The sequence below is a fragment of the Hemiscyllium ocellatum genome, chromosome 3, assembly GCF_020745735.1.
Source record: "Hemiscyllium ocellatum isolate sHemOce1 chromosome 3, sHemOce1.pat.X.cur, whole genome shotgun sequence".
Classification (NCBI taxonomy): Eukaryota; Metazoa; Chordata; class Chondrichthyes; order Orectolobiformes; family Hemiscylliidae; genus Hemiscyllium; species Hemiscyllium ocellatum.
In genome coordinates, this window is record NC_083403.1 from 142,440,462 (window position 1) to 142,466,975 (window position 26,514).

At 40.2% G+C, this 26,514-nt stretch overlaps 1 protein-coding gene across 9 annotated transcripts in view; it reads right to left on the reverse strand.

Moving 5' to 3' along the window:
- Positions 1-26,514, reverse strand: part of agbl5 (AGBL carboxypeptidase 5) — a 119,258-nt gene that overhangs the window by 68,405 nt on the left and 24,339 nt on the right. For 8 of the 9 annotated variants that reach the window (XM_060854084.1, XM_060854056.1, XM_060854036.1 and 5 more), the window contains 6 exons: positions 23,851-24,017; positions 17,660-17,852; positions 16,624-16,802; positions 15,764-16,334; positions 11,136-11,305; positions 6,282-6,417 (listed from right to left, as the gene is read on the reverse strand). In XM_060854084.1, the coding sequence (XP_060710067.1) occupies positions 6,282-6,417; positions 11,136-11,305; positions 15,764-16,334; positions 16,624-16,802; positions 17,660-17,852; positions 23,851-24,017 (1,416 nt within the window). The remainder of the gene's footprint in view (positions 1-6,281; positions 6,418-11,135; positions 11,306-15,763; positions 16,335-16,623; positions 16,803-17,659; positions 17,853-23,850; positions 24,018-26,514) is intronic. The other variant, XM_060854046.1, reaches the window with a different exon arrangement.

The window sequence follows — 26,514 nt, forward strand, 5'->3', positions numbered from 1 at the left end:
GCAGTAGGAGGAGGTGTCCGCAAGCTGGCGTTTAGCCTCAGCAATGTAAAGATCCGTGCGCCAAACTACCACTGCGCCTCCCTTGTCTGCCGGTTTGAGGTTGGGGTTGGAGCGGAGGGAGTGGAGGGCTGCACGTTGCGAGGGTGAAAGGGATGGACAGGTTGAGGCAGTCAATGTCGTGGCGGCAGTTGGCTATGAAGAGATCGAGGGCGGGTAAGAGGCCAGCACGGGATGTCCAGGTGGATGGGGTGTGTTGGAGGCAGGTGAAGGGGTTGTCCGAGGGTGGGGGAGATTCCTGGTTGAAGAAGTAGGCATGGAGGCGAAGGCGGTGGAAGAATTGTTCGATGTCTTGCAGCGTGTTGAACTCGTTAATCCGGGAGTGTAGGGGGATGAAGGGGAGGCCTCTGCTGAGGACTGATCTTCCATCAATACAATAGCAATTCTAAGAATATCCAAACCCCTATCCCAATTGTGGCCATTTAGCTTTGTAAATAACTGTCAACGTTACTGAATATTCATTCTAAGTACAATTTACAGGATCCCTAATTTTCCATCAATTAAACATTCACAGAATCAGATATACGAACAATTCGGAGGGTTAAAAAGCGAAGATAGTTCTTTAAAAGTGCTTATATTAAAACAGAGTGCATAGTATAATAATGTGCATGAGGAAACTAACACAAATGTTTATAATCAAATTGAGCTGATACAGTTTGGAATATTGTCTCTCATTGGAAATTGATGAGCTGCATAAGAAAAGTCAATCACGGCCAACATCTCAAACTGCTTTACAGGCAATTAAACACAGTCAGAGAGTCAAACGGCATCAAAACAGAGCCTTTGGTCCAACTCATCCAAGTTTCCCAAATAAAACTAGTCCTATTTGCCTGCCTTCGGCATATATCCCTCTAAATACTTTTGAAATGTGGTCACAGTTGTAATGTAGGAAATGCAGAAACCAATTTTTGCAGAGCAAAGTAGCTATAATTATGCACTTTGAACTTTGCACAAGATGATAATTAGTGGGGCACTGTTAGCTGTGAGAAAGAAGAAGCTATTCCATTAAGATGGAATCCCCTAAGAACAGGCTAGGAACAATATCATAAATAATCAAACAACTAGTGCAGTAAACAGGTCTTCAAACTAATAACAGGAGGAACAATTCAATAAGGATACAAATTCAAGGCTGTAGAATAGCGATCTAAGCAAAACCAAGCTGGAGGATCATTATAGGACTGTGGCGATTAAAGTCATATGAATTATGAAGAGTAACATTAAAAGTAATGGTGCCAAATCTGATTGTACAAGGCATTGTAGTGAATAATGGTAGCTGCAAGTTCATGACTTGTGAATTTGTCCATCCGTGTCAAAAATAAGTAGCAACAAAATTCAACATACATGGGCAAACTTACACATTTTAGATTTTTAACGGGTCCCTCACTCTCAAATTTCATCATTCATGGGGGTTCTCAAAAACAGAACGCTCACGTATACAAAGGAAGGACTGGAGATTAAATAACAGCAGAAATAATTAGGGGGTATAATCCAGTGGGTTTGACTGAGATGTAGTTGCATGGTAACCTTTCCAAAAAGGAAAAATGTCACCAGCATCAAAACAAGTGAGGCAAGACAGTGTGCCTCACCACACACTAGAAGGCTGCAGAGAAAGGTGGGGCCAACCACTGTGGTTTGTCAGATCACCTACCCATTAAGATCATGTAGACAATGACACAACCCCAGAGTCCCAGACTTAAATAAAGTTGTATTCAGGTGTCCATGGTCTTTGTAAACAAGTAAATTCAAGAAAAGTGTCAAGAATACCACCAGAATTCTTCATTGCATTCAGTGAACTGACCAAAGCATTTGATTCAATAAATCATGAGGTTTTATTGACCACTCCCTCAAGGTTTACATGTCCAAGAAACTTCAATCACAATCCTAAAACTGCTTCAGGATGATATAATTTTCACTTTTATTTGTAAAACTATACTTCACAAACACACACACACACTTCTGTACATTCTTTGTACACCAAGGCAAAACGCTGGAATTTGACACACTCTGCAATTTTTGCAAAAACCAAGGGCATTTAAACTTTACATGGTGGTCTTCCTCCACTACGCCTTGGCGGCAGCTGCCCCAAACTGTAGAACTTCCCTCAGCATGTATCATAGAACCACTAATGTGGAAGCAGGCTATTCAGTCCATTGACTCCACACTGCCCCTCTAAATAGCATTCTATACAGATCCACTCCACTGCCCCCCACCACACCCCCCCAACCCCTTCTTTAAACCTGCATTTCGCATGGCTCACCCACCGAGCCTGCATATCCCTGGACACTGGGCAATTTAGCATCGCCAATCCACCCTAACCTGTGCATCTTTGGACTGTGGGAGGAAACCAGAGCACCCTGGGACAAACTTTGCTAAAAACCACTGCATATCTCTCCAGACTTGAATTCCAAAGGCACATTCCAGAAGGAGATGTATGACAATCTTCACGCCTTTGCAGCTGCTTCGAGGACAGCATGCAGTGCCACAAAGAGACAGGGCATGCATGAAAGATCTCACAGGTAGTGCCCTTCTCTCGACCAGCCAAGCAATGTCTTGGTACTTGTTGGAAAGTTCTGGTGATGAGGCATTCTGCCAAATGACTGTGGCAGTCTATTCAGGGAACCATGCGATAGGATCCCCTCTCTCCCTTTCCCACAGGGCTGCAGGACACAACCTAATGGACTTGGGATTGAAGGTGTTCTTTACAAAATTCTTCATGAAGGACAAGTGATAAGGAACGGTCTAACTGCATCCAGAGATTAGTGGGGTGGAAGTTGACGACCAGGGCAGCTCTATCCTTGTTGCGCTTGGAGGGGTGGGATTCAAGGGCGGAGGTACGGGAAGTGGAGGAGAAGTGCTGGAGGGCATTACTGATCACATGGGAAGTTGTGGTCCTTGAAATAGGAAACCATCTAAAATGTCCAGAAGTGGAATTGCTCCTCCTGGGAGCAGATACAGCAGAGGAATTGCGAGTAAGGGGTCGCGTTTTTAATTTGTGGGGCTGGGGGTCAGGGGGTAAGCGGTTTAGTCCACACAGCTGAGATGTCAGTGTTGAGTCAGTCCCCATTGATGGAGCTGAAGAGGACCAGGAAGGGGAGGGATGTGTCCGAAATGGCCCAGGTGAACTTAAAGGTCAGGGTGGAAGGTATCTGTGAAGTTGATGAACTGTTCAACCTCCCCATGGGAGCACAAGGTGAAGCCAATACAGTCATCAATGTAGCGGATGAAAGGTTGAGGTATGGTGATGGCATAACTGAGGAAGATGGGTTGTTCTATGTATCTGAAGAAAGAATAGGTGTAGCTGGGGCCTATCCGGGTGCCCATGGCTACCCCATTGGTCTGAAGGAAGCTGGAGGGCTCAAAGGAGAAGTTGTTGAGGGTGAGAGCCAGTTTCGCCAATCAAATGAGTGTGTCGGTAGAGGGATACTGGTTGGGTCAGTGGGATAGGAATAACTGGAGGACTTGGAGGCCTTTGCCATGGCGGATGGATGTGTCATGGAGACTGGATATCCAGGTGAAGATGAGGCATTGGGGCCAAGGAAAAAACTCATGGAGGAGGTAGAGGGCATGGTTGGTGCTCCAAATATACATGGGGATCAAGAGGGGCAGGATGGTATCGAGATATGAGGAGGTAAGTTCAATGGGGCAGGGGCAGACTGAGACAATAAGTCAACCTGGGAAGTCAGGTTTGTGAATTTTGGGTAGGTGCAAACTGTGGGTTTGGAGGCTGTGGACAGTCTGGGAGATGATGATTTGGAGATCGGAGGTGATGTCATGGCGGTATGGAGAGGTGTCTGTGAGTTGGCACCTGGCTTCGGTGATGTAGGGGCCAGTGTGCCAAACTACCACTGCACCTGCCTTGTCCACTGATTTAATGGTGAGGTTGGGCTTAGAGCAGAGGGAGTGGAGGGCTACACATTGTGAGGATAAGAGGTTGCAGTGGTTGGGAAGGGTGAGAGATTGAGGTGGTCAATGTCACAGTGGCAGTTGGAGATAAAGAAGCCCGTGCGGGGCCAAAACGATGGAGTGTGTTGGAGGCGGGAGAAGTGTCCACGGAGGGAGGGTGGGAGGCATGACTGAAGTAGTAAGCATGGACACAGAGGAGGAAAAGATCAACGTCACAATGCATTCGAAATTTGTTGACCTGGGAGTGTAGTGGAATTAAGCTGAGACCTTTACTGAGGACTGATCATTCATTCTCAGTGACGGGGAGGTCTTGGGGGAAGTGGTGAAAACCCAGCAAGGCTGGGGCTGGGGCCGAGTGTTGAGAGTAGAGTTGGAGACTGTCCCTGAAGTGGGGGCTGTCACGGGATCATTGATGACATCATAGGTGATGGTCATGGGGGCAGATGTGGTGTATGTGGTGGCATCTATGGGGGCGGAAGTGACATCTATGGCAGCGTAAGCAGTGCTTTCAGTGGCGTGTGCTGGGGCAGCATGGTCGTCATCAGTGTTCCGGTGGGTGATGTCAATTGGGGGTAGAAGTGACACTGGCACTGGCAACCACAGGAGTGGAAGTGACATGCAGGCAACATGAAGGGGTTCAAAGGAGATTTACTAGAATGATCCCAGGGAGGAAGGGCTCCTCATACCAGAAGTGGTTGAGGACTCTGGGTGTGTAATCGAAAGAGTTTGGAAGGATGAAAAGGTGTGGGGAGAAAATCTCATTGAAATTTACAGAATATTGAGAGACCTGTATAGAATGGACATGGAGAAGATGTTTCTACTCTAAGTCAGACGAGGATTTGTGGGTACAGCCTCAGAATGAAGGGATAGCCCTTTAGAATGGAGGGTGGTGAATCTATAGAACTCATTACCACAGAAGATTCTGAGGCCAAGTCACTGAGATAGACAGGTTCTTAATTAATACAAGAATTAAGGCAGGAGACATATCAGCAACGATAGAATGGTAGAGCAGATGCCATTGGCCAAATTGCCTAATTCTGCTCCTTTATCTTATGGATTTTAAGAGTTTTTAGGAATCATGTTAGGAAGAAGTCATTGAAAATATTAGAGGCACTGGCATAAAAGATGAGAAAAATCTATTTGCATCAGTGTTCACAACAGAAAGAAAAGGATACATTGCAGGGAACTTACAAGTTCTTAACATTAGTGAAGGCAAAAAAGCTGAGTTATTAATGGGATTAAAATTCCCCCATGCCCAATGCCCTTCTGCCTAGAGTTTTGAAAGAGTGGTTACAGCGATTATAGGTTATTTGAGTATTTGAGGCTCCAGAATTCCCTAAATCTAGAAGACTCCCAATGGATTGATACAGAGCAAAAATTACCTCTCTTTTCAAGATAGGAAAGAAAAAGGGAATGATCAGTCAGGTGGCCAAAATGAAAAGTAGGTGGAATCTATAACAACATATATTACAAAGCAACAAGTCATATTGAAAATTACCATATTAGGCAAAGCTTAATGAGAAGGAATTAATGTTTGGCTAATCTGTTAGAGCGTTTTGAAGGTACAACAAGCAGGACAAGCAAGGGGGAACTAGTGGATGTAGTATACTTGGACTTTTAGAAGGGATTAGGTAAGGTACTCTACAATAGTTTGTTGCACAAGATAATGCACATGGGATTGAAAATATTATATGGAATAGAATGAAGACTGGTTCACAGACAAAATTAGAAAAGGACCAAATAAGTCACTTTTGGGATGATAGTTAGTTTCAAGTGCTTAGACCTCGGTGATTTACAATCTATATCAATGACTTTGAGAAGGGATGATTTGGAGGTGCTGGTGTTGGACTGGGGTGTACAAGCTTAAAAATTACACAACATCAGGTTATAGTCCAACAGGTGTATTTGGAAGCACTAGCTTTCAGAGCACTGACCCTTCATTAGGTGGTTGTGGAGGATGAAGGAGCAGCGGTCCGAAAGCTAGTGCTTCCAAATCAACCTGTTGGCCTACAACCTGGTGTTGTGTAATTTTTAACTGAGATAAGGGAAGTGATAAACCCAGGTTTTCTGGTGATAGGAAGCTAAAAAGGAAGAAATAACACAGATAGGTTGCTGAAGCACATGGACTGCTTCAAAAGATGACAAAAGATTGTATATACTGGGGGGACTGGGGAAATGTTAAATTATCAACTTGGGTAGGAAGAATGGAAAAACTGAATTCATTTAAAAGATAAAGTATTAATTCAAAGGAGAGACCTTGTGTATGCATCACAAATTCAAAACACTGCATATATGACACTATGTTTACAATGATTACATACTTGTTCAAAGATTTCTGTCGTATATTTAGGTGGAAAAGCAGGTAGTGGTGGTGGACTTGCTCGTCCATTGTCATGGCAAGCAGGAGGAACGGAGTTCACGCAGCGGCCTGTATTATAATTACATTCCAAGGTATAGCTGTGGAGGAAAATACAAACTTTGAAAAGTCACAAAACTTTCAGACAAATTCTCTAATGAAATTACATTAGGAAAATCTTTTGCATCATTGTGAGCCACGAGTGAGGCCCCAGAAGACAGAGGGTAGTGTGTATCATAGTCATAAAAATGTACAGCATGGAAACAGACCCTTCATTCATGTTGACCAGATATCCCAACCTAATCACACTTGCCAGCACCCAGTCCATATCCCTCCAAACCCTTCCTATTCATATACCCATCCAGATGCCTTTTAAATGTTGCAATTGTACTAGCCTCCACTACTTCCTCTGGCAGCTCATTCCATACACGTACCACCCTCTGCGTGAAGTAATTGCACCTTAGGCCTCTTTTATATTTTTTCCCCTCTCACCCAAAACCTATGCCCTTTAGTTCTGGACTTTCCCACCCCAGGAAAAAGACTTTGTCTATTTATCCTATCCACGTCCCTCAAATTTTGTAAACCTCTATAGGGTCACCCCTCAGCCTCCGATGCTCCAGGGAAAAAGCCCCAGCCTGTTCAGCCTCTCCCTAACTCAAACCCTCCAATCCTGGCAACATCCTTGTAAATCTTTTCTGAACCCTTTCAAGTTTCACAATATCCTTCCGATAAGAAGGAGACCAGAATTGCACGCAATATTCCAAAAGTGGCCTGACCAATGTCCTGTACAAATTGTGCCATAATTCAAGAAAGGCTGCAAGAAAAGCATGGGAACTATAGACTAGTAAGCTTAACACCTTTGGTGGTTAAGTTACACGAGAAGATTCTGAGAGATAAGGATATACACGCATTTGGAAAGACAGGGTTTGATTAGGAGTAATCAGCTTTGAGAGTGGATATCATCCCTCACAAATTTGTTAGAGTTCTTTGATGAAGTGACCAGGAAGGTTGACGAGGACAGGGTGGCAGACTTAGTCTGTATGGATTTCAGCAGGTCTTTGATAGGTTACACATGGTAGGCTGCTGTGGAACTCTCGAACACATGGAATCTAGGGGGAGTTGGCAAATTGGATACACAGTTCGCTTGATAGTAGGAAGCAGAGGGTCATATTGGAAGGATGCTTGTCGGACTGGAGGCTTGTGGCTAGTGGAGTGCCTCAGGGTTCGGTGCTGGGCCCATTACCGTTTGTTATCTAAATCAATGATTTGGATGAGAATGTACAAGGCATGATTAGTAAGTTTGCTGATGACACTAAAGTAGGTGGTGGCAAGGATGGTTATCAGAAACTGCAGCAGAACCTTGAAAAGCGAAACAGTAAATGGAGTTTAATATAGATAAGTGTGAAGTCTTGCATTTTGGAAAGTCAAATCAAGATAGGAGTTTCATGGTGATTGGTAGAGCCTTAAGGAGTGCAGTGGAACAGAGTGATCTTTGAGTTCAGGTTCACAGTTCTCTGAAAGTGGAGTCACAGGTAGACAGGGCAGTGAAGAAGGCTTTTGACACACTGGCCTTCATCAGTCAGGGCATTGAGTAGAGAAGTTGCAAAGTTATGTTGCAGTTATAAAGGACATTGGTGAAGCCGCACCTTGGAGTATTGTGCTCAGCTTTGGTCACCTTACTATAAGAAGGATGTTATTAAACAGGAAAAAGAATGCAGAAAAAATTTACAATCTACATGCTGCTAGGACTCAAGGGTCTGAACCTTAGGGGGCTGTTGGACAAGCTAGGACTTTTTCCTTTACAGCATAGGACACTGGAGGGAGGACCGTATAAAAGTGTATAAGATCATGAGAGATATGGAAAGGATGAATGTACTGTCTTTTTTCCAAGGTTGGGGAATAGAAAACTAGGGGGCATCAGTTTAAGATTAGAAGGAAAAGAATAAAAGGGAACTTGAGGAGCATCTTTTTTTTTACACGGAGGGTGGTAAGCATTTGGAACTAGCTACCAGTAGAAGTGGTTGAGGCAGGTACATTAACAACATTTAAAAGGCATTTGGATAAATACACAGATAGGAAAGGATTTGAAGGATATGAGCCCAGTCCAGGGAAATGGAACTAGCATGGACAGACATTTTGGTCAGCATGAACCTGTTTGGGTCAAACAGCCTGTCTTGAGCTCTAGGACTCCAGGAATCTAAAGTAGGTTATACGAACTTTAATAAAAAATGTTTTGGCTTCTTTTGAAAAACAGTACAATCAAACTGAACATCTATAATTACACCAGAATTATGATAAAATCTTAAATAGAAAACTAGAATAGCAAACAGCACCATCTTGTGCACCACTGAGTCAGATGCTACCGACAACAATGAGAGATTGTCCAGTAATGAGAAATCTAATTAGAAACCAGGTCAAAAATAATATTTTCAGATCACTGTGGGCAGTGTATTTTCTGTTTAACAGGAAATAAGGAACAAAATGAAATTTAAAGTGACTAGCTGTTTGTTTTTAAGTATGTCCAATAGTCATAGTAAAGCTTTGCTGTATTATATTTTCCTGAAAATTCAAACAAAATAATTGACTTTGAATAATGAACAGATTTCAGATTTATTTTTCAAATTTTGAAGAGAAATATAAATGTCATGCTGCCTAACACTTTTTTTTCTTAACTTTTTTTTTGAAAGATATTTTTATTAGAAATTTAATATTTTGACAGATTTACAAAAATAAACAGAACTTTCAAGCACAAACATTAATATAAAAATAGATCTTAAATATATAATCATCAAAATTCAAAGGAATGATACTAAAGAAGAAAGAAAAACAATGAAACTCAGTTAACTACTAATCTAATCCACAATTATCCAGAGTGTATAGTTGAGTCACTTACATCCTTCAAACAAGAGAAAATGTTCTCTAATACACTCGTAACAGTATAATAAAAAGGAAACTATTTCCAAACAATAAGAACAAAAAAAATAAAACATGTTTGAATGGAGATCCTCCCCCTTGTTCTCAGGGGGCCTTACTTCCTTTCTAAAGGTCCACCATATCCTCTCCCAAACAGTGTCCCACCCTTAACCCGGGCGCTCCTTAATAGGATTTAGATATAATACCGAGCTAGAGTTGACAGTGAGTGCCCCACCCCCACCCCTCCCCACCCATACCTGAGTATATCTGATAGCATCAATGCCACGTACAAACACACATAACTATAAAATTACAACTCCAACAAATTACAGTTAAGTATAATAACATAAAATAGCAAGAGAAGATAACCCTGCTCCCAGAAGCAAAAGTAAAGTAAAGTATCCATTTCTCCCCACGGAGTGTGGAAGAGGCAAGCCAACATAAATTGTCTCTTACGATTTATTTAAACGAGTCTAAAAGTTCCTTAGCCTCTTCTAGTGATCTAAAATTATACTCGGATCCTTCGTGGGTAAAGCATAACGTCGCTGGGTAGCGTAAGGTGTATTGAATATTTAAGTTCCTTAGACATTTCTTCACCTCATCAAACGCCTTCCTCCTTCGGGCCAAAGCCGGGGAGAAGTCCTGAAATAACATAATCTTGGATCCTTCATGAATCATAGCTTTAGGATCCTTTCCAAGCTTTCTGGAGGCATCCAGGAGTATCTGCCTCTCCCTATAACTCTGCATCCGGAACAGGACCGGGCGTGGGCGCTGGTTTGGGCCAGATCCGCGTACTGCGACCCGGTAGGCCCACTCCACCCTTACCCGGTCAGTTTCAGCCCCCAGGTTTAAAAGCTGGGGCAGCCATCGCTCCAGAAATACTGCTAACTGTCCCTTCTCTTCTTGTTCAGGGAGGCCCAGAAGACGGATATTCTTTCTCCGATTTCTATTATCCAGGTCATCCATGTAGATTTCAAAGGCCCGGACTCTCTGCTCCAGAGCTCGCACCTGTTCTGCAGCTGTTTGTGCTGCAGCCTCGGAGGTCGTGGCCTTTAGCTCCGCCCCCTTCACTCGGCCCTGCAATTCCTCGAGAGCCTGGCTGTACTTTTGTAACTTTTCTTCGAATGCATTCCATCTCTGTCTGGATTCTGCGATGAAATTGACGAGTGTCGTTTCCAGCCTGGCAATCATCTCTTCAAGGCCTGTTTTTACATCAGCTGCAGCCGGAGGAGGAGAGGAGGGTGGGGGAGGGGTCTTTGTTTTCTGAGAGCTGCGGGATCCCTTTGGTTTACTCATTATCCACTTAATATTAAACTGCTTAAATATAATAGTAAACGCTAATTAAGGTTAGAAATTTTTTTTGGGTGGTTTGGTAAGTGTGGTGGGGGTGAGTAACTCACTTTACCCAGGTTTTGGGAAGAGCTCTGTAAACTCAGACTTGCTGAGTCGCCGCCATCTTGGATCTCCCTTTCTTAACTTTAAAGCTTGAAAGTACATAACAGCAAAGAAACATAAAATAAATTACAGGTGCATTTATTGTCTGGATTGGACTTATTTGATCTGCATTTTCAAATTACAGGCTTGTTTTTGAGAATAATATTGGTTTTTGAAAATATAACAAAACGCTAAAACTTCAGTTTTGAATCGAATCATTACAAAATTTACTTAGGAGTAAAATTATTTAGAACAATTAGGGCACTCAACGTAAGAAATTTAAGTTACATTAAAAATGCTTGAGTTAAAGATACGAATATTATTTCAAAACTTTCAGCTGTCAACATTTGCATTCTTGAACATGGCATAAATACAAAATAAACATTTTTTATTTAAAACTCTGCAAGTAAAAAAAAACCTGAAGTATAACCAAAAAAAAACTTTTCATAAACAGTACGAAATACCCTCTCACCTGTGAATAATTCCAGTCGCCTTATAAATTGCCACTCTCCCACTTCCCTCTTTAGACTGTCCATCCCTTTTGTCTTTGGCATACATGTTTCTCTCAGAGAAATTGCAAGCCGTGAAATCAAAGTGTGCTGAGTTCATTGAGATCAGTTTTGGAAACAACATATTCTCTATCTATTTGGATAATGAAAAAAGAAAACTATTAAATGGAAGAATTTTATCCTATTTGAGAATATTGAGCATAAAAATCACCAAGCACAGGAAGCAAATGTTTACATTCATGGAAGTAGAAGCATTTTTAAAAGTGAAAGCAGTAACACAGTTCAATCAACACAGCCAAAAATATGCATCCTACAGAGTCTGTGTTGAGTGTAAAAGAGATATTGGGTGCACTGATAGTAATCTTCCAAGAAACCGAAGATTCGGGAAAAGTCTCAGAGGATTTGTACGCTATCAAAGTAACACCTTTATTTAAAAAGGGAAGTTGATAAAAAAAAAGGCAATTATAGGCTAGTTAGCTGGACATCAATCATTGGGAAAATGTTAGGATATATTATAAAGATCGTAAAAGCACAGCATTTAGAAATACATATGATCAAGCAGAGTCAGCACAGCTTCACAAACAGGAAACCATGCCTGATAAATTTATTAGAATTCTTTAAGGATTTAGCAAGCATGATGCATTAAGGGGAAGTGTGTGTTAGTATATGTCACATATGGCATGCACAAATATACCACACAGAGTCCCACTGGCAATCTTAAATTGGTTGTCAGCATAGTTTTTACTACATTAAAAATTATTTAGCAAGTGATGTCCAATCGTCAAGCACACCTAATGTTGGAAACTGGAATTTTGCGAGCATGGCCTGGTTAGGTATGGTCAGCACCTTGACTATTGCAAATAGCTAAAGGGACATGCTGTTTGACATGATCTGCCAGTATTTGGGACAGTTCAACAAACAAGGGTAGGCTTATAAAATTAATGATAGGGTCTAGGTTGTGTTATAGGTCAGAGAGAGCTCAGGGTTCAGGTACATAATTCTTTGAAGTTTGCGTTACATGAAGACAGGGTAGTTAAAAAGGCATTTGGCATGCTTGACTTCATTGTTCAGTCCTTTGAGTTTTGGCGTTGGGAAGTCGTATTGAGGTAATACAGGACATTGGTGTGGCCTCTTCTGGAATACTATGTCCAGTTCTGGCCATCTAGTTATAGTAAAGATATTATTAAGCTGGAGAGAGCTCAGAAGAGATTTACCAGGATGTTGCTGGGTGTGGAAGGTTTGAGATATAAAGAAAGGCTGGATAGGCCGGGACATTTTTCAATGGAGCCTAAAAGGTTGAAAGGTGACTTTACAGAAGTTTATAAAATAATGAAGGCTATAAACAGACTTAATGGGTAGGTGTATTTTCTCTAGGAGAAATTTCATGACTAGAGGGCACATTTTTAAGGTGAGAGAAAGGAGATTTAAAATAGACATGAGGGGCAAAGCTTTTACATAATGGATGGTTTGTGTGTGGAATGAACTTCCTGAGGAATAGTGGATGTGAGTACAAGTACAATGTTGAAAACTCAATTGAATAAGTACATGAGTAGGAAAGGTTTGGATGGATATCGGCCAGGAGCAAGCAAGTGGGACGAGTTTAGTTTGGGATTATGTTCGGCATGGACTAGTTGGGTCAAAAGGTCTGTTTCCATGCTGCATGATTCTATGATAAGTTACTTAATAAAGAGTCCATGGTGTTGGAGATAGCACATTAGCATGGATATGAGGACTGCCTAACAAACAGAATAGAGAGAGTTGGTATAATTGGACATTTGCAGGATGACCACCTGTAATTTGAGAGTTCCAAAGTAATCAGTGCTGGGGTCACAATTATTTACAATTTGTATTTTGCTTAAAAATGTATTGCTGGAAAAGCGCAGCAGGTCAGGTAGCATCAAAGGAACAGGAGAATCAACATTTCGGGCATAGGCCCTTCTTCAGGAATGCCCGAAACGTCGATTCTCCTGTTTCTTTGATACTGCCTGACCTGCTGCGCTTTTCCAGCAACATATTTTTAAGCTCTGATCTCCAGCATTTGCAGTCCTCACTTTCTCCTTTACAATTTGTATTAATGATTTGTGGGCGGCACGGTGGCACAGTGGTTAGCACTGCTGCTTCACAGCGCCAGGGACCTGGGTTCAATTCCTGCCTCAGATGACTGACTGTGTGGAGTTTGCACGTTCTCCCCGTGTCTGCGTGGGTTTCCTCCGGGTGCTCCGGTTTCCTCCCACAGTCCAAAGATGTGCGGGTCAGGTGAATTGGCCATGCTAAATTGCCCGTAGTGTTAGGTAAGGGTAGGGGTATATGGGTGGGTTGCACTTCGGCGGGTCGGTGTGGACTTATTGGGCCGAAGGGCCTGTTTCCACACTGTAAGTAATCTAATCTAATCTAATTTGGGTGAAGTGAATGTACTATAGCCAAATTTGTGGATGACACAAAAACATGTGGGAACATAAGTGCAAGCATGACTCAAGGAGTCTACAGAGATATACAGACAGGTTCAAAAAATGGGTCAAAACTTGTCAGGTAGATCACAATGCAGGGAAGTTATGCACTTTGGCAGGAAGAACAGAGGAGAGCTGAACATTAGTTAAATAGAGAAAGAAAGTTAAGGGACACAGGATCACCCATTTATGACAGAAATGAGTTTATCTGCAGAATTCCTTACCACAGATGGCTGTAGAGGCTGATTGTTAAGTACATTCAAGGCTGAGATAGACAGGTTTTTAATCAATGATGGAATTGAGGGATTACGGGGAAAAGTCAGGTGAGTGAAGTTGAGGATTGTCAGATCAGCCATGACCCCTCTGAATGGCACAGCCGACTGATTAAGATAAATGCCTACTTCTGCCCCTATGTCTTATGATCTTATAACATTCAACCTAATCAGAAGTAAAAATGATTCCATTTTAATGTTCTATGACATGGAAACAACAGATTTACAATGAAGCGTGGAAGCAATAAAAGAAAGAGGCAGTGCAAATCTTATTTTTAACACTGTAAACTATGCTGAAGGCTTGAAATCTTTAAAAGACAACTAAAATCTCAAGTTGAATTAAGTTTTTCAGACCCACTATCCATTTACTTAGATCCCAAAGAATGGAATGGCCGAAACACTCCAGTCGTTTCAACTGATATGAAAGAGTGCATTGCTCAAAGTAGTACCTGAAAGCCATACCCTCCTCAGGCAAATAACATATCCTAAAGAGGAACAAGAACAACATGATGTGTCAAGTCTGTAATAGGATGGAAAGCAGAAGTGATTAAATTCCAAAAGGGAGGAAGGAGAAAGAAAAACAAAAAGGAATGGGCTAATGCTCTGAAATCACAACAATCTCCCAATTCAGACCTTTTGTGCATCCATAAATTCCATTGCTCTACAATTGGCAGCAACGCTTTTAATATACCCAAATCACTCCTCACCTGTTTTTCCTTCTATATAAGCGCCTTTAACATCTACCTCTGACTAGATTTTGGATGCCTGCTCTAATATCACCTGATGTGGTTCACTTTCAAATACTGCCTGATATCCTGATGTTTGAAATACGTTTGGATATTTCACACAACTGATGTTATTGGACTGGTTGGATTGATTGGTTAGTTTCCATAGTGCAATTCCTGGTTATTTTCGAGGGATTTAAATTTTACAATAGTGTGTACACCTTAGAAAGCATCCAATGTCATCTTTGTAGATAGTATATGAATAAACTAATAGGGAGACAGAAAAAGTTACACTTTTAAAAGTTTAAGGATGCAATGTCAAATGCACTGAAATATTTTAAAACGAGCAGTTTGCACCAACTTTATTAAAGTATATCCAAATCTTCATGATATCGGGCATCATTTTCTGTTGTCCGCTGATGGTATTCACATAAAATATATTTACATAACTGAGATCCCTCATGCAATATAAGGAATCTATAATAATAAGATCTCATTTTATATTTTATGTTAGAATGCAATAAAATCACTATGTACTCAGATAAAATGTGTTAGTTCAAGGGTTGTGTAAAGATTTGTAGCTCGGGTGCCAGTTGCAGTTGTCATACGTATGTTCACCAAGGACATCATGTGCAGGACAAACATGGTGTACATGATTCCATGCAGAGACTGCACAAAACATTGTATCGGGCAAACAGGCAGAAAACTAGTGATCTGCATTCATTAACATCAACTAGCCACTAAACGGTACAACCAGCTATCCTTAGCATCTAACACACAGAAGACAAGGACCATAAATTCGACTGGGGACAACACAACAATAACAGGACAAGTCAAACAGAGGACAGCCAGAGAATTCCTAGATGTTTGCCACGCTCAATGGACTCTATCAATAAACACATTTACCTAGACCCAATATACTGACCACTGCAACAAACAACCGGAAGCAGCGGGAACGAAACCAAATAAATTCCAACCGACACAGTACAGCAGCACTTCAAAGGAGACTCCACAGCATTGATGATGTCCCTAGAAATGGGACAATACGTCTGCAAACCAAATTCCCAGCTCAGTGAACATATCCACAACAACTGCAAAATGTGTTAGTCTTGGGATTCACTGAACAAATAATACACTTAATACTAACCTGGTTATTTTCACCAGGAAGTGAATTTCCATACATAAAACAACCCCGCTTTGAGGCATGGCCATGCAAGTCCACATAGTATGCAATTCCACTTTCATGTGGAGGAATGTGCTCAACAGTTTCTGAAGGGTCAAAACTATCAGTTGCCTTCTCGCAAAGTGCGCCATTACCACTCGATGAAACTGTTTTTCCATTGTGTGTTTCTGAAAGTGGCTGCCCATTGTTATCTTTGCCTTGAATTAATGAATCTGAATGGTCAATATCTTTACAGGAAATTATACAATCTACTTCCCCATTTTCAAAGTTTTTTATATTTTTGCTTTTTTCCATCTCTGACAGAGTGGTCTCAAGAGAGGTAGAAGTCGTATTGATGGAATGGTTCAAGTCTTTTGTGCATAGAGGACCACTGGATGACAATGAAGAGAACTTTTTCCAGTCACAATTACCCAAAGACACACGATTGTTAACGTGATGATACAGGATGACTGCACGGGCCGCATAGATTGAAGGGTGCAAATTAAAATCTGGATTCAAGTATGAACGATTCAGATTCACACCTCTAGAGTCAGTACTGCAAAATACAAAACACAGAAACATAAATTGAAACAGAACAGATTAAGGCATTCAGCCACTGTGCCAATGCTGACTTTCTGGTAAAGCTCTCTTATTAATTCCACTTTCTTGCTGTTTCCTAAAGCTCAATACAGTTTTTGTATTTCCAATGCACACCAGAATCTAATACTGATAATTTGTTAATTTGGTGCTACAACCAATGTTGGCAGAACCAGGTATTCAAAGGCATAATCGCAGCAGTTCCCTGATTGAATAATATTAGAACATCTTAACATTTGCATGCTTACCGATAATGTCCCCTCACTACACCATCTGGATTCAACATGGGTATAAGTTTAAAGACAAATATTCGTCTCAACATACGAGCACGATGATCATCAGCCCGTAAAATAAACTCTAGGAAACCATTGAAAACAAAACTAGAGGGAGTTTCACCAGGATGTACTCGACTGCTGAGGAAAAACACCTAGAACAGAAAAAAAGCTTGATTTAATTAATTTATACAATCAATCAATCACAGAGACAAATGATTTAGATCACAGAAGTTCATTTGACTGTGGATGATTTATTTAGCCTGGGAATTAACAGTTAAAATAAAGTTGGACTTGAGCTTTGCTTTGGCCCACAGTTGTTTTGTAGAATCGGGCGCAGCACTCAAGTTCTTTCTCAAAATACTAAAACCGTTTTTGAGTTTATATTAAGACAGCCAACAATTATGAGTTATGTTTCTAAGGACTTCATTTGGCTGCTAAGGCCTGGAAATAAGAATTAAATCAGTGCATCACAACTCCAAACAAAGTGTGAAGTGTTCATGTTCATTTGAGGATAAAAGACTTCAGTCACATGGAGAGACTAGAGAAACTTGGATTGACCCCTCAAAGTCGAGAAGATTTGATAGCATTATTCAATCATGAAAATAGAACAATATCAGCAGCCAGAGAATACAGATTTCAATACTTGTCCAAAAAAAACCATAGGCAATATTAGGGAAAACGATACGGGATACTGTATGTGGATTGTACTGCCTGGAAAGGTGTTGGAAGCAGATGCAACTAAACTTTTAAAGGAAATATGGATAAATATTTGAAAATGAAAAGCTTTGTGGCAATGAAGAAAAAGTAGAGGTGTAGGATTAGCTTTTATCAAATATTGATCAAAGGCCTATTTCTATATGGATTAATTATATGAATAAACCAAATTTAAACCTAGAGATTATGGTAAACAATTTTTAAACTAAGACCTCAACGTGTGGCTTTTGAACAGAATTGCTGGAAAGTCAACTAAGTCTTCATATGTTGAATACAGAAGTTTTGATTTTCTTACTTGTTTCCCAGGAAACTGCTTTGGGCGAGGAATGGAATCATCTGGAAAAAGCTTGTCAAGTCTTGGTTCACATTCTGCTGCCATTCCATCACATGAAGTAATGGTGATAAGATCAACACGTCGTTTGTCCAAGGAATAACACAGAGGCTCACGGTGATAGTAAATACTATCTGGAGGACTGAAGTGAAATTTCCTAGAATTACAAGTTATTCACTTCACAAATTTAAATTCATACAATAAGATAATACACTTCAAAAAGGAATATTTGTACATGTTCAAGTCAAACTGCCTCCCCGTATACAAAGAAAGGGTAAAGAGATAGGTTTTTTTTAGGGATAACTGAAGGAGAACTCCATCTTCAAGTTCTTGCTAGTAGCCTATAGGAACTCAAATATGCAACACAGACATTCCTGTGTTAAGACCATAAACAATTACAAATGGAGGACCCCAGTGAATCAGTGCGTCATACTTTGACCTTTTATTTGGGATCGGAGGTCAAATTAAATCTTGACAGAAGAAATGGATGATCTATTTGCCTGTTAACCACAAAAATAATATAAGAACGGGACTGAGCAGTCTCAATTAAATTCTTTCTCAATACAGGTCTACAGCACAAAACCATCTTCAATTCAGTGCAAATTTACAATCTTGCTCAAAGGCTACTGAATGGTGCACAAAGAAATTTGCAATGGTAAAGCAGAGGTAACCAGAGATTAGAGTGGGAGGTACAATGTTGGGCAGGTTATTTGGACTTTGCTCTGTATTTCAATAAGAAAGTGAGGTCTGCAGATGCTGGAGATCAGAGCTGAAAATGTGTTGCTGGAAAAGCGCAGCAGGTCATTCCTGAAGGGCTTATGCCCGAAACGTCGAATCTCCTGTTCCTTGGATGCTGCCTGACCTACTGCGCTTTTCCAGCAACACATTTTCAGCTCTGTATTTCAATAGCTGACACAGAAATGTCTAATATTGACATCGCTTACTCTGATTGGCAGTAAAAGTAAAGTACACTTTTTTTGAAAAAGCAAATCACAGCTTCAATTTAAAATATTGCTCAGAAGATGATGCCAAAGAAGTTCGATAAAAAATAAATTGATAGGATGTAAACGAAGAGTTTGGTATACTTTCCTTATTGGTCACAGCATTGTGGACAGGAGTTAGGAGGTCATGTTGTAGCCAAACAGAATATCAGTTAGGTCACTTTTGGAATATTGTGCGCAATTCTGGTCTCCTTCCTATTGGAAAGTTGTTGTGAAACTTGAAAGGGTTCCGAAAAAATGTACAAGGATGTTATCAGGGTTGGAGGATTTGAGCTATAAGGAGAGGCTGAATAGGCTGGGGCTGTTTTCCCTGGAACATCAGAGGCTGAGAGGTGACCTTATAGATGTTTATAAAATCACGAGGGGTATAGATAGGGTAAATAGACAAGGTAAAAAATGAGGTCTGCAGATGCTGGAGATCACAGCTGCAAATGTGTTGCTGGTCAAAGCACAGCAGGCCAGGCAGCATCTCAGGAATAGAGAATTCGACGTTTCAAGCATAAGCCCTTCATCAGGAATAATTCCTGATGAAGGGCTTATGCTCGAAACGTCGAATTCTCTATTCCTGAGATGCTGCCTGGCCTGCTGTGCTTTGACCAGCAACACATTTGCAGCTAAATAGACAAGGTCTTTTCCCTGGGGTGGGGAGTCCAGAACTACAGGCCATAGATTTAGGGTGAGAGGGGAAAGATATAAAAGGGATCTAAGGGGCAACGTTGTCAGACAGAGGGTGGTGCATGTTTGGAATGGGTCAACAGAGGAAGTGGTGGAGGCTGGTACAATTTCAACATTTAAAAGATACCTGGATGGGTTTATGAACAGGAAGGGAAGGGTTTAGGGGGATATGTGCCAAGTGCTGGCAAATGGGACTAGATCAGTTTAGGATATCTAGTCAGCATGGACACGTTGGCTGAAGGGTCTGTTTCTGTGCTGTACTTCGCCATGACTCTTTCTATAAAGATTTGCTCCCACCCCCTCTGATCTTTATCCATGAGATTCATTAGATTTGTTGCCAGTAATCACAATAAAAAAGACCGGCCACATGTACACCAATGTCTTCAATGAATTTTTCTTTAACAAACAACTTAGTTGAAGGCAGTTCAGAGAAGGTTCACTGGGATGATCCCTGATATAGATAGTGTCTTACGAGCAAAGATTAAACCAGTACGGACTCATTAGAATTTAAAGGAATGAGAGGTGACCTCATTGAAAACATATAGGATCCTTCAGAAGCTTGACAGGATATTTGCTGAGAGCATGTTCCCCTCATGGGAGAGTTTATAACCAAAAGGGCATGGTCTCAAATTAAGGGGCGTTGACTTTAGATTGAGATGAGTGAATTCCTTCTCTCAGACAGTTGAGCGTCTTTGGAAGTCCTGGAGAGCTGTGGGGAAAGTGTCCTTATGCATATTTAAGGCTGAGCTAGCTAGATTCTTGATCAATAGGGCAATAGAGTAAAAAGTGAACATGAGGTGTGAAATATCAGCCACCAACATAATGAATGGGATAGCAGGCTCGAAGAGCTGAACAGCCTACGCACTTTTCTCCTTCTTAGTCTTAGTTAACTCCAAAATCAAAGTCATCAAATATCTTTCCCATGCACTCACCTACAATTCCCAGCTAGTTAATTCTTCATCGATCTCAAATTGGCAAAGTATGAAAATCTAGGATCAAACAAACCCCCTCAACTATAGAGACAAGCAAAGAAGAGAATATGCTACTGTCTTTGATCCCATCAGTAGCATCTGCAATCTTTATCAGAACTATTGATCTTTTAAATCAATTATTGCATACCTAAATCAAGCAATTTTGCATCCTGTTGGTTGCGAGCTTTATACAGGACTGAGAAAAATCCAGAGAGAGACAAAAAGAACTATACAGTCAACTTTATCCTTTACGTCAAATGCAAGGTGCTGTCGAGTCTCCCCTGGGCAGCAAAATTGCTACCTTCTACAATTTAGAAAGAACATGTGGAACAGATGTAGAAGTAGACCATCCGGCTCCTCAAACCTACACCTGATCTGTTTGTATTTTGAATTCCACATTCCCATCTACCTCAGAACCCTTGATTTCATTGACTAACCTCTGCCTTAAAATAAATAATGGCACCCACCTTCAGTGCCTTCTGAGGTAGAGCATTCAAAGTTGCACAACCCTCAGCAAAAAAAAGGAGACTCGTAATTTTAAAACAGTCTCACCTCCTAGTTCTGGATTAACCGAGGAGAAAAAAGCCTTTATGATAAAAAATATTTCCTACTTTCCAGTGTGAAAGTAGGAAATATTTTCACGAATCTGGGGAAATTTGGAAAATTACCAACAATACATCTATTATGTGAAAAGAAATAAAGAACTGCGAATGCTGGAAATCAGAACCAAAACAGAAATTGCCGGAAAAGCTCAGCAAGTCTTGCAGCATCTGTGGAGGGAAATCAGAGTTAGCGTTTCAGGTCCAGTGATCCTTCCTCAGAACAGATCTACTATGTAATTAGCCACTATGAAGTTAGGTTGAATTTATCTGCATAAGTTCATATTGTCATTCTCACAGCTCAAATTTGTTTGCTTTGCACCTCCCTTTCCTTCCACCTCCAGTTTTTCAGTTAATACAGCAATTTTTTTGTACTCTCTATAGTGATGACAAAAAGTTTTTTCATGTCATCCACCTTTTTTTATTGACTCTCTCTACAAGACTAACAATTACCCTTTTCCTTTTTAAATGCTTGTGGATCTTGCTATCTGTTTTTACATTCCTAGCTAGCTTGCTCTTTCAATTCAATTTCTTCCCCCCAGTTAACCTTTTAGTCAATCTTTATATTCTGACCATTCATCTTACTTCACCTGCGATGAAATGCCCATCAGCCATGATTGAAAGGCGGAGTGGACTCGATGGTCCGAATGGCCTTATTTCCACTCCTATGTCTTATGGTCTTAAAACAATTTATATCAAGCAATGTGAATAGCCAGAGCCTCATCAGAGACAAATGCCTCTCAACAACTTTTATATTCAGGTATACATCTAAAAGCCAGACTGAATAATCCTGTTTTTTGATCAGAATATTCAAGCAATATCCTAATCACCAACAACATTTATACTGTTTTGATATGCACTGCGATTCTATGTCTGAAAATGAGACTAAATAATCCATCATCTGGAATGGAATATAATGGGAAGTATCAAAATAGATTAAAGGGATATTCAAGGATACAATAATAATATAGTTGAAAATGTGTTGCTGGAAAAGCGCAGCAGGTCAGGCAGCATCCAAGGAACAGGAAATTCGACGTTTCGGGCATAAGCCCGAATTGAAGGGCTTATGCCTGAAATGTCGAATTTCCTGTTCCTTGGATGCTGTCTGACCTGCTGCACTTTTCCAGCAACACATTTTCAGCTCTGATACTCCAGCATCTGCAGACCTCACTTTCTCCTACAATAATAATATGCAATTTTAGCATCACCAGATGCAAGTAGAAGGGACTAGCCTCTTTTGTCCATGTCTGGCTCCTCCTTGTTTTTGAGTACAAGAAACTACGATGTTTAGCATAGAAATCCCACCCATCACTTATACAACATGAGCAGCTATTGGGATGGGGCAGGGATGGCACAATTTGATTAAAGGATTCAAAAAGAAAATAACCTATGCACATGTGGGTGGGCAATATGATTTAGGGACATAAGAAAATAAAACAGCAGCAAATGCCTAGTTTCCTGTTCAATAAAATTATGGATAATCTAATCTAATGCCATATATCTAAATGGTCAATAAATATGAAGAATACCTGAGATCCCAAAGTAGATTCTCGTTGGATACCATGAGTCAAATCTTTCCAATTAGAGTACCTGGCCATCATCACTGCCCTGTTTCCTGCTGATTTCTCAATAGTAAATAACTATAGACATTTCTATTTCTCTGTATACTGTACTTAGCTTTTAAAAGCCATTCAACTAGATTCATCAGGCAAGTAGTTCTGAAAATGTGCCATTTCAGTCTCTTGGTCCTTAATTATAAACATGCCCGACAACAAATGTTCATAAAATTTGTCTATAATTCCCTGGTTTCTCTCTCTCATCTTTCTTGAATAGAAGAGTGACTTGCAATCTAAAATAAGAAACTTTGCAAGATTATAGCTCTAAGCTACTTCCATTAAATTCTTGGGACTGAAATCATCTGGTCTTAGCTAGCTCTCACTCTTTCCTAAAATTTTCTTCTTTATTTGTTATTTGTTTACATTAATTCTGCAGAGTCACTAACCCTGGTCCAATGGACATTTGGAATGTTGGCTTCTTCCTCAACTGTAAATTCCAAATCACAGTAATTATTAAGCAGTTCTGCAATTTCCCTAGTTGCATTGATATTATCACTACCATTGGTTTTTAAGGGTTTGTCACTTGTTTGCTTTACTACACTGCAATTGAGATGGTAAGTATTGAATCCATCCTTACTTCCAGACATTTTTTCGCCATCCTCTTAGTTGGTTCAGCACCATTCAATATTTCTACTATTCTTATTTTATAACGTGAAATATCTTGCACTGTTCTATACTGAATTCAACTGACTGAAATTTTGTTCCAGCGTCATCTGTAATTTTTTGGCGGATAATTTAGCATCTGCAAAATTGAGCAGCAAATGGTGCATTTCTGAATTCAGGTCATTTCACATTAGAAGCCGCAGAAACCCCAACTTAGCATCTCTCCTCAATATCTTACCACATTACATTAATCGCCTATTTACTGCCTAATATCTATATCACCAACTCCCTAATCTTCAAAATGTTTGTAGAACAACCATTTCTTATTGATTTTGCAATTACAGCATTCATCTAATGTACACATAATGGGTCTTCAATACAGTCACAAATACATGACAGTAACTTGATGATCAGGTCCTGATGAAGGATCTGAACCCAAAATGTCGATTACTCCACCTCCTGATGCTGCCTAGCTTGTTGTGTTCTTCCAGCCTCATGCTGGTCTACTATGAACTAATGGGAAGCAAGCTCATTGAAGTGAACAGCAGCAGTGTATTTCCAGTCATCAACTTACATATCAACAAAAGCTAAATACAAGTTGTTTCTCAAAGGGCAACAATATTTGCATGGAAATATTTGGAAAATTAATTGCACAAGGTGCTCAATTGAAATTCTCAGACTGCATCCTACCTCTTCATAGTCAGGTGTTTACAATATTCAAACTTTTCATCCAGTTGCATCAACATCTCTTGACATTCAGAATATGTGAATGGAAAGCAAAATGCAAAGTAGGTTGTTGCTCCACGATATTCAAGGAAACGATGCATGAAGGAGAGAATAAACTGGTTTTCCACCATCTAAATTGAAAGAAAATGGTGTTAAAAGAAATGACAAGCATTTTATAGAAACAAACTGTTGAATCTTGCAACTGACAGTCATCTATTCAAACTGTAATTCGGCACATTGTAGGAGTAAAACATTGGAGGGTAGACACAAAATAAATAGCATTCCAGCCTTGGACAGTCTCAGAACAGCACCGATTGTAGTTATTACAGAACAGAACAATTTTTCCTCCATCTCATCCATGTCAGGTCTTACTAGAGCAATTTAATCATCCTCATTTCTCATTGTCCTTGTAGCCCTGTATGTTTTTGTTCAAGCGACTCATCCAATTTCATTTTCAAAGCATTCATCTTCTCTGCTTCCACCTATCTCATGGGTACCAAGTTCCAGGTCATTACCACCAATAGGGGAAGACAGTTCTAGCTCCTTAAATCTCGTGCTGAAAATCTTAAATCTATATCCTTTCATCCTCATCCCATCTTCTTATGGGGGCAGGTTTTCTTTGTCTATGTTTACTAAACCACCATAATCTTTGCACCTCTGTCAAATCTCAACCTCCCTTGAAAGAAAATCCCAATTTCTCCAGCTTAACCTTAAAGATAAAAATCCCTCATCTTTGAAATCATTGTTAAATCTTCTGTGCACCCTCTGAAGGAACCTCATGTATTGACCATCCCACTCATCATTTCATTGACATTCATGAGATTAGGTACATGGGAGATACAAACAGGTTATTTGGTCCAACCATTGTTTATGCCACACTTGTGCCTCCAACCATCTTTCCTAATCTAATCTAACATAATTCTCCACTCACATTTGCCTCACATGCTTGTTAAATGTCCCTTAAATGGATCCATGCTATCACTCGCTGTGATAGCAAGTTCCACATTCTCACCATTCTTTGAACTCTCTATTAGATTCTTCATCATCGTCTCAGATTGATAAGTTTCTAGCACTTTTCATAAATGAAAATTTCTTTGTTTTGGTTAAACTGACTTGGCAAGGGGTGGGAACCAAGTGAGAGAATTAGAAAGGACTACCAGAATGCACAAAATACTTGGAGACACAGATAGCATTAGTATACAAATGAAAGTGAAGTCAATAAGTGAACTCATTGTAATGAAGAAAGCAATGAAATCTAAATCACAGAATATCAAATTAAGATTGGGGAGTTACAAATGCAGATTGCTATGACAATAACAAAGACCCAACTCAAGGAATGGCAGAACTGGGTGTTAAATATGCCTGCGTACAAGGTGTAGAGAACAGATATATTAAAAGGAGGAGAGATGGTGGTCTTGAAGGGCAGTTTTGAAGTACAATAGAAAGAGAATATCCCAGAGGGTTCAAAGTCAGAATCAACCTGGCTAAAGCTAAGGAACAAAATGTGTACAGTTATAGAGATCACCAGCTAGTGAGAAGGTTATAAAGGAACAAATCTGCAGGGAAACTACAAAGAAATGCCAACATTATAGACTTGTTGGACTGGGGACCTTGATTATCCAGATGTAAATTGCGACAGTGGTAGCATTAAAGGCAGAGAGCAGCAAACGATCCTAGATGATGTTTAGGAAAATCTCCTACATCATTACATGTCCAGTCCAACTAGAAAGGATGCACATTGGACCTGATTCTTGGAAATGATATGAGCCAAGTAGATTAACTATCATTGAGGGAATATTTCAGAGACAATGATCATTGAGTCATAAGATTTAGTATGATGATTAAAAGTAGGACAATAAGCAATCCCGAGTAAGAATAATTAACTGGAGGACAGCTAAATTCAATGGGGCAAGAACAGAGTTGGGAAAGATAGATGGGAACAATAGGCTGACAAGAAAAATTGTAGCTGAACAATAGACTCCCTTTAAAGAGGAGATGGTTTGGATACAAATACTGTATGCTCAAAAATTATACGTGTTCTGAATGGAGCTGAAAATGTGTTGCTGGTTAAAGCACAGCAGGTCAGGCAGCATCCAAGGAACAGGAAATTCGACGTTTCGGGCCAGAGCCCTTCATCAGGAAGGGCTCTGGCCTGAAGGAGGGCTCAGGCCCAAAACGTCGAATTTCCTGTTCCTTGGATGCTGCCTGACCTGCTGTGCTTTAACCAGCAACACATTTTCAGCTCTGATCTCCAGCATCTGCAGACCTCACTTTTTATTCATGTTCTGAATGGACTTGTGTTTCATCACAAAAGGTTTAAAGAATACTCATCCTGCAAAGAACAGACAATATACTAAGTATCACTTGAGGTAACCTGTTTAAATTTAAGCTAAAACCAGCATCTCTTTTCATATAACCAATCAAACAAGGAGTTTAAAACATCAAAGAAAGCGAATAAATGTATCAACAAGATTCAGATACAATTTGTAAAATGATATATATCAACAAACTTGAAAAAGGTATTCATTATGTCAAATAGTGACATGGGGGGCTGGGGGCAACCAGTTTCAAAAATACATTGGATCATAACTTACTGAAAAATAATATGCTTAGAAGTGCATGATTATT